At 40.0% G+C, this 9,705-nt stretch overlaps 1 protein-coding gene across 1 annotated transcript in view; it reads right to left on the bottom strand.

The window, feature by feature from the left end:
• Positions 1-3,550: 3,550 nt before the first annotated feature.
• Smp_089100 (gamma-glutamyltransferase-like protein 3 (T03 family)) overlaps positions 3,551-9,705 on the bottom strand; it is a gene marked incomplete at both ends in the record, with an annotated part of 22,237 nt that continues 16,082 nt past the window's right edge. The window contains 2 exons of the mRNA XM_018797436.1: positions 3,551-3,859; positions 7,565-7,692. Of these exons, the coding sequence (XP_018652478.1) occupies positions 3,551-3,859; positions 7,565-7,692 (437 nt within the window). The remainder of the gene's footprint in view (positions 3,860-7,564; positions 7,693-9,705) is intronic.

The following is a 9,705-nucleotide window of genomic DNA, read 5'->3' on the forward strand; positions in this document are numbered from 1 at the left end:
CAATTAAATTTAAATGATCATCATTAAATGGATATTCAAGTGTTATACTACTTAATTTACTTATATTATAATTTGGATGTATTCTTGTTAAATTATTAGTAGCATAATTAGGATTAATACAATTTTTTTCAATAGCTGGACTATATATATGATGATGAGGATGATCATTTAAGATAGGGATTTGTTCTTTTTTATGATTTATTGTAGTAATAGATTGAAATTGTTGAAGTGTTTTAGGTGGTTGACATTTGGTACCACGTAAAAATAAGGCTGCATTACATATTACCTATGAATGTGTGTGTGAAATGTGATAATACAAGAAAGAACAAGTGATTAGTAGTAGTTAACTTGTTTAATTCAATAAATTTTTAATCATTTAATTCCTGTTCTGAATGTCATTCATTATCAAGTTGTATTACAAACCGTTTATTTGAACATATAAACATTGGTACAAGAAGGCATCAAATACATATACGCCACACAAGTCACTTGATATGTGTGTGGGTTGTGATAATGTCTAGGTGCCTAGACCGAATAAGATGGTTTTATTAGAGGACCACACATAGAGCCTTCGACCTAAAAGTCTAGTCTACAAGGCGGTGGAGCAACGTCACAATATGCAGTCCTATGGTAGCCGGTAACCAATAATTGGTTCATATGCCATTTGTTCGTTCAGGATCCTGGAGCCCATGTGCACCAATGGTTGGGAACCATGGTTTTTTAACTCTCCTAAATGGATCCTCTGTATCGATCAACCGCATTAAAACACCGGATATTCGCTTTCTATCCTCTCAATTTCGTAAACAACACCCCTGCCACGAAAAGACAGTGAGTAGGATTTCCCTAGCAGTGGTTGTATGCACGTGGCCATGTGAGAGCATTTCGAGAGATAGCTAACACTCCCACACTCTCGGCCGTAGTAGGGAATTTAGGGGGAAAACCGTACAAACTATAAGTTGACATTATGATCAGTACTGTCATGATAAAACTTTAAGAGACTTGAATAGATGGGATATAACATAAAACTTCAACCGACTAGGCTAAAATGATAGTGATCGCAAACATATTTGCTAAGAATACATTGATTCCTAGCTACATCACATAAGTTCCCTATCTTTTGCTTGATACTAAGACTGTAATACCTTATATTAGTAATCAGTTCATAAAATGAAGTATCATAAACTTTATAATGTCTGAATTTAGGAGCTTTTATTCTAGCTTGTGTAGTGAGCGATTAACTAGAGAGCTATAGATTTTGATTATGCGTTAGTTAACACTCATCTATCAACAAGGCACTTTTACAATTTCCTGAGATTAGAACCAGCGTCATTCAGTGCCACATGATTAAGATGTTTACATCAATCGGTCTCTAATGTTATGTAATTCAGTGTATTTGGTATTATAATTGAATTTCATAGATAAATTTCATTTTACTAAAAACATAATTGCGAATTTATCATAACAACGAAGATTCATCAAAACGAATAAAGATATTTCAGCTTTACATCTAGTAGTCTACCATGCTGTAATGGAATTAAAGGTGAGATGATGCTCATCATTTTAAGTATACAAATCTTAAATGTGTCAAATTGCATACGAGTATTACTGATCATGAACTATTAGATACGTTGAATATAGGTCTTGAGTGCTGTTAGAAGTATGAGGGCAGTTATCACTTCCCGGTTGCCCACATTGTGGAAGGGTTCTTCTAGAGGTACCTGAAAAGGAAATTGGATTAGAAGTGGTCTTGATGACCTGAGAGCGTGACCGCAGTGTCCAAGTGATAACTGCTTGAGGTCGGTCATACACGACCTTTTTGTGGGAATTTTTGTGTCAGCTCTGTACTTGTTGGGACCTTACCGCCAGAGACGGATATCCGTGGGATAAGGCGAGGTGTGCATTTTTGGGGTCGACCTTTTCTAACCCCACCCCTCCTTGTGGGAAGGCAGCATCGCTGTCATGCTGGTTGTCTGAAGGAAACACCTTACTGCTGTCACACCTCTGTACAGTCAGCAGTACGACTTCGCCTTCGGACCTTTGGTTTGCTGCTTTTAGTCTTACCGCTCTTCAACCGACCTGCCTGGCATGGTAGGACCTTGAGGAACGATTGTTCCAGCCAGTACAGCTCGATTGGTTCATTACGATAGGCAAGCCCGACCACCACGTCAAGGTAGCAGCAATGGTCTTCCCTTAAACCTTGAGATTGAAATTGCTTCATAACTTTCTTCCTTCCTATACTATATCGTTATATACAAACTTTCTTTTATATATTACCACCACTAAATTAACTACTTCTATGAATTCGGTGTTCATCTTGTTGTGCTAACGAGGTATGGCAACTTGGACCGATGCATAAATGTGCCTGGTCCTACGTTGTAGCTGACTGGCTGACTAACTGATTAGATACGTTATGTAAAACTGACAACAATGAACTTATTCGCCACAGAATGTTGGGTATAATGTGAACTCTGCACAAAATATGGTGGGAACCGATATCTTCCGACAGGATATCTGCAGTATGCATCGTCATGTGTTTAAACAGTCAAAACTCCTAGATTTGTTTAATTTTTCTCATAATTTCGATTTAGTAGTTAGGTGAAGCTCATATGCAGCGTGACTTTTGATGGTAAAATGCAGAGTTATTTCTCCTAGACACGAGATTCAAAGAACGTAGCATGCCGTTTCACGAACACTGTAAGAATTGACAGTATCTATAAATGTAATGGGGGAAGAAATGCCACTCTGACAGTTAGTGGTATTAGATGCATCTATGAAGACTATGTCAGTAGCCTTTGGATTTACAACTGGAGAGACTCACTATGGTGTATATATATATCATAAACTTTTACTTAACAGTAAATTCTGACTGTGCCAACATTTCACAGGAAAACATTTGTACAATAAAATTACCAAAATTGATAGATCTAAGCATGAGAATAAACTCCCCTCCTTAAAACTCGGAGCTCGTATTACCGACAGCGTTCAATAAAAACTGTCATTAAACAAGAATAACTACCTAAATAGTCTATTTAAATATGAATAACACTTAATGAACTGAATTCATTTCATTATATTTAAGTCAATTAAAACATGTTTCTTTCATTAAGTAATAGATTCTTATTTTACAAATGTTATATACTATTGAATAAATAATTTATAGGTAATTGAACTATCATTACTATTTAAACAGTTGAGATCATGAATCGATTGAAGCTAGACCACCATTGAAAACCTGGAATCACTGGACGGTCATTTCGTCCTATTGTGGGACTCCTCAGCGGCAGTGCGTATCCACGATCCCGCCTCGAGAGCTTCGAAACCAAGATTTATCAGTTTCGCGCCAGAGCACTTAACCTGGGTTCGAATCTCGCAAGGCGAGGTCGTGAATGCGCACTGCTGAGGAGTCTCACAATAGGATGAAACGGCCGTCCAAGTTTTCCCTGGTGGTCTAGCTTCAATTGACTCACGCTTTCAACTATGAAAATACTAAATCTCCACAAAAAACCCCTTCTTATTCATCTTAATTAATTATAATTCGAAAAAAGCTCATTTAACTAACTTGTGCTGCATCTGTAAGACCCCATAATCCATCTATCGAAACAATACCTGCACGTATACCACATTTTCTATGTGTAGCTGATAAATAAACTGGTCCAATTGGAATAAGAGGACGACGTCCAGGAGCAAATTTGTTCAATTTTGTTTCTGAGAATAATTGTAACATTGAATTTAAGTGAACACCTGTACCAGGTACAATTTGTCCATTACCAAATGGTGAACCCATAAATATATTGCCGACAACAGTGAAACTAGTTGAATCAGTTGTTACAATACCTGTATCACCAATACTGGCACCTTCCTGATAGAGGGTGGGGAATTATGAAAAAAGTAGTAAAAAAAAAACAATTATTATGCTTAATATTCCAATGGAAAAGATCAACTTGCAATTGAAAGAAACTTGAATTTTCTGCAATACATTCATCGAATTAAATTACAGTTATGGGATATATCTTTATTATCCAGCTTGAAGTAAGCAGTTGTTTCAAACGATCAAACTAATCCTGAATTGTACTTAATTTCTAACTGGTAACCATAGCCAGATTTCATATTGTTATTTATTTTCTTAGGATATTAAAACCATTATGACAATTGATTTGCAATTAGTATTCGTCAAGTTTCCTTTGTAAATAAGATTTTGCACCTCCAGATTCAGTTTAAACTTTGGGTATTATCCACTTATTTATTTGAACACATAAATATTGGTACAAAAGGGGCACCGAATACATATACGCCACACAAGTCACTTGATTTGTGTGTGGGCTGTGATACTAACCGAGTGCCCAGACCGAAACAGGTGGTTTTCTTAGGAGGCCACACCCGGAGCCTTCGATCTGAAGGTCTGATCCACAAGAAAGTGGATCATCGTTACAACATGCAGTCCCATGGTGGCCGGTGATCAACAATAGGTTCGTACGCCTTTTCTCCCTTTGGGATCCTAGAGCCCATGTGCACAATCTCTTTGGGATCAGGGTTTTCCAACTTTCCTAGGTAAACCCTCCGTGTCCACCAATCCGGTTAAAGCGCCGGACATTTGCTCTTCGCCCTCTCAATTTCGTAAACAACACCCCTGCTGCGAGAAGGCAATGAGTAGGACTTCCCTGTCAGTAGGTGTATACGCGTGGCCATGTGAGAGCATTAAATTCTACTCTTTACTTTAGTAGAGAATGTGACATTTATTACTCCCCTGTAAAAATGACTATAAATACTTGAATTTATCTACCTTTAGAGTAAAGTTAGAAATTTGTTTGGGTATATAGTACTTTCGGACATTAAAAATGAAAACTATTTCATAACAATCTTAAGAGAAGAAGAAAATAGCTTTTGTTAAGCTGTTCATTTGATTTGAATGTAAACAATTTTGATAGAATAATCGAAATCATTTCATTATATTTAGTGGGCTGTGATACTGTCCAGGTGCTCAAAAACTGAAACAGGTGGTTTTCTTAGGGAGCCACACCCGGGTCTTAAATGTCAGGGATATGGAATAGTATACACATACCCAAGTGGACGAGCGGTAAAGTTTCGTACCAATTGTCGTCTATATGAACGTGATCGAAGCGAGCATAAGGCGTAGCGAAAGTGCCAATGGGGGCGGATTCGTACCTGTGCACTTTTGATCGTTGACATTGTAAGCATTGCTTTACCCACATACGGACATCTTTATTCATGAACGGCCAGACGTATCGTGCAGCGATGAGGCGTAGTGTGGCTGCGATACCTGGGTGAGATAGACCATGAAGGGCATCAAAGACGAGACGACGGTAAGCAGAGGGTGCGATGGGTCGGGGGAGATCCGTAGAAGTATTGCATAGAGTAGTACCTGAGCTAGTATCTAGGAGTACTTCCTGGTACTGAAGGGACCTAGGCTGTTGTCCTTCTGTGCATGAAAGATCATTTGCTTGGGCGGCGACCATAGCAGATAGATTGAACACTGGCAAAGTAACTGCATTCACTTGGATACGTGACAGAGCATCGGCAACATAGTTCGACCCGCCTTTGACGTGATGAAGGTCTGTCGTGAACTGAGAGATATAGTTCAAATGTCTGCACTCTCGTGGTGAGTAGCGGTCAGACTTGGTATGCAGAGCATACGTTAAGGGCTTATGGTCGGTGAATAAGATGAAATTGCGACCTTCTACTGCGTACCTAAAAATATTTGATGGCGCAGTAGGCTGCTAGCAGTTCACAATCAAAAGCGCTATATCTCGTCTCCGTGGGAGTGAGGCGTTGTGAGAAAAATTCGAGGGGTTGCCAACTCTCGGAGATATTCTGTTGCATAACGGCTCCTATGGCGAAATCCGTTGCATCAACCGTTATGCTAAGTGTGGCTGATGGGTCAGGATGAGCGAGGAGTGTCGTTTGAGCTAGGGCCGTTTTGATCACTGAAAATGCAGTACGCGCGGAATCGTTCAATTCCGGTTTGCGTGGATTACCGCAAAGTAAGTCGGCTAATGGTCGTAACCGTTCTGCCGCGCGCGGGATGAAGCGTCGGTAGAATTTGACCAGACCGAGAAATGCCTTTAGTTCCTTGAGTGTGGACAGTACAGTGTACTCCATTATTGTACGTACTTTATCCTCACAAGGTAGAATACCCTCTTGCTTAATAACATGACCTAAGAATTTTATTTCCGTTCTCCCAAGTTCACACTTGTCGGGGTTGACTATTATTCCGTTATCCGAAAGGCGCTGGAATAGTAGTGTTAGGTGCTGACAATGTTCATCTACGTTTGATGATGCGATTAACAGGTCATCAATATAGACGTGAACAAAACCTAGGTCTCGTACTATGCTATCGATAAACCTTTGGAAAGTTTGAGCAGCAGTCCGTAATCTAAATGGGCTTTAAAGCTCACAAAAACGCGTAACAAACCTTGGGTGTATTTCATTCGCGTGACTATTCATTCCGAGCATTAAACGTAGTTACACGTTTCGATAGCTACCCCATCCCCCACATAAATGACATCAGGGCATCACTCAAGGGCACGACTACTTTTTCCAAGGTCGATCTGGTACGAGCATATCACCATATCCCAGTCGCTCTTGAAGACATCGAGAAAACTGTTATCAGGACTCCTTTCGGTCTGTTTGAGTTCCTACAAATCCCATTTGGATTACGGACTGCTGCTCAAACTTTCCAAAGGGTTATCGATAGCATAGTACGAGACCTAGATTTTGTTCACGTCTATGTTGATGACCTGGTAATCGCCTCCTCCAACGTAGATGAACATTATCCGCACCTAACACTACTATTCCCGCGCCCTTCCGATAACAGAATAATAGTCCACCCCCACCAGTGGGAACTTGGGAGAACGGAAATAAAATTCCTAAGGCATGGTATTAAGCCAGAAGGGAGAAGGGCGCCATTTCCTCCTTATTTTGACCTATGAACTATTAATATATAATTTACCATTATTGAGTTATCTCCCGTCCATTAATTACTGGTCCCCACATTCCCCAACACCTTTGGCTAAATCTTGTACAAATGTTGTTTCCTATTTTATGGTACGATATGGTCTGTCTGGTTGATATATAAACCCAGTATGTTTGGAAATAATGATTCATATTGCATAGGCCGTTATTAGTGTTCTGGACTTAACTGGGTGGGCTAAGCAGATAGCAGGACTGACAAGTACTCTAGACTGCTCGTGCAGCTTTCGTGTGTCATTGGTCCGATTGATAATTCACTCCTCTCTAATTGGCGGCATCGTCACATCATATATTAATCGGGGCACAAAACCACAAGTTATAACAGAAAGTACGGTAAACAGATTAGCAAACCGATAGGAAAAGTGTCTTTCACAGCGATAATAATGGAGGATACCTAACGTCAGGAATTTTAGCGCGAAAAAATAGAAATTCGCATTTACGAGAAAGTGATAAAATACTAAGTAAACGAGTTCAGGGGATTCAAAAATGTCAAGAAGCAACTGAACTGAGAAGTACATATAGAACTAATTCACTGATGACACATAAAGAAATTTACCTGCTAACATATTTTACTTACGGAAGTTGTTTTAAGGACATCTTGTTGTGAATGTTCCTTTACCACACGGTCATCTAGAACACTAGCTACAGTGGCTTCACGTGCAGACTTTGAGAAGATACTGTCCAAAGCAGATGAAGCTGCTACATCTAAGTAAAAAGAACTGTCCATTAATCAAAAAAGTTTTATTTTCAAGAATAATAATTATTTCATTCAACAGATGCTTAACAAATCAAAGTAGAATTAGAAATTTTTCAGTAGGATTAAGGGTAGACACATGCCCAAAGGACGGTAATATAAAAGTGAGAACTGTACAAACAGCATCTGTTTCTTAGCTTGGAATTACCCGAGTATTTTACGAGAGACAGTCATAGTTACTTAAAAGTTTATTACTATTGCTTAACTACAATCAGTTGGCTAATAGTTGTTGTAGCCATTACGTTGTACACTGTACAAATCTACGTCATACATAAAGGAAATTCATCCAATCCTATGTGAATCACATAGACATGCTAGAGTAATAGTAGTAACGGTATAATAATAATTATTATTATCATAATTATTATTTGAGGACGAATGAAGCGATGTATAGGACCTGGTGCAAACATGCAGTGGTCCAAGTTGCCACATCACATATCAGCAGCGGCAAAGAAATAACTCAAAAATGGTAGAAGGCTATAAAACTAGCTAGGACTTTAGTTACAGTTACCCGAAAAAGTTCAGAATGAGCAATATTTCTATAAAAAACTGTCTGTTAGAGACAGACACAAAAGCGAATATATTTATTTATTAATTTAAACACATGAATATTGGTACAAGGAAGCACCAGATATATATGCGCCTCACAAATCTCATTCGATTTGTGTGAGGACTGTGATACTGCCATGGTGCCCAAACTGAAACAGGTGGTTTGCTTAAAGGGGCGCACCAGGAGCCTTTGACCTAAAGATCTGATCCACAAGGCAGTGGAGCATCGTGAGGAGATGCAGTTCCATGGTGGCCGGTGACAACGATTGGTTCATACGCTATTTGTTCCATCAGGATACTGGAGCTCATGTGCACCATTGGTTTGGAATCAGGGTTTTCCAACTCACCTAGGTGGACCCTCCGTGTCCACCAATCCGGTTATAGCGCCGGACATTCGCTTTTCGTCCTCTCACTTTCGTAAACAACACCCCCGCCACGAGAAGGCAGTGAGTAGGACTTCCCTGTTAGAGGCTATATACGCGTGGCCATGTGAGAGCATTACGAGAGGGAGAGCGGACTCTCCCCACTCTCGGCCGTACAAGGGTATTTGGGGGAAAAAAAGCGGATATATACGACTAGAAAATTTAAAAATATGAGTGATTTTTCACTACGAATGCCCTGGTACGGCCGAGAGTGGGGAGAGTCTACTCTCCCTCTCGAAATGCTCTCACATGGCCAGCGAATATATAGCCTCTGACAGGGAAGTCCTATTCACTGCCTTCTCGTGCCACAGGTGTTGTTTACGAAAGTGAGAGGACGAAAAGCGAATGTCCGGCGCTATAACCGGATTGGTGGACACGGAGGGTCCACCTAGGTGAGTTGGAAAACCCTGATTCCAAACCAATGGTGCACATGAGCTCCAGTATCCTGATGGAACGAATGGCGGAAGAACCTGTCATTGGTCAACGGCAACCATGGGACTGCATCTCCTCACGATGATCCACTGCCTTGTGGATCAGACCTTTCGGTCAAAGGCTCGGGGTGTGGTCCCCTGAGAAAACCACCTGCTTCGGTTTGGGCACCCGGGCAGTATCACAGCCCACACACAAATGAATGAAATGATGAACTCTATTGACGATAATATCCCTGCTCATACTAAAAGCAAGACAATTTACATTATTATTATTATTACCTTTATTATTATTATTATTACTATTATTATTATTATTATTATTATTATTATTTACCATATCGCTAACTCCCCCCTTTTATCCCCAATTTGTGTAACCTTACTTTTCAACTTATGCAGCAGCTCGCCCATGGTGGAAAATCTGTCCTATCTAAACGATCTCCAGTCACTGTCTGGTTGAAAGTGAATGCTTCCACCGATAATGAATACTGAAGCAGTCTTTCTGAAACCACGTACGCCGTTCAAGCTGGCTTCCTTCAACGTTCGCACACTAATGCATATCAGA

This window comes from Schistosoma mansoni, chromosome 4 (assembly GCF_000237925.1).
Source record: "Schistosoma mansoni strain Puerto Rico chromosome 4, complete genome".
NCBI lineage: Eukaryota > Metazoa > Platyhelminthes > Trematoda > Strigeidida > Schistosomatidae > Schistosoma > Schistosoma mansoni.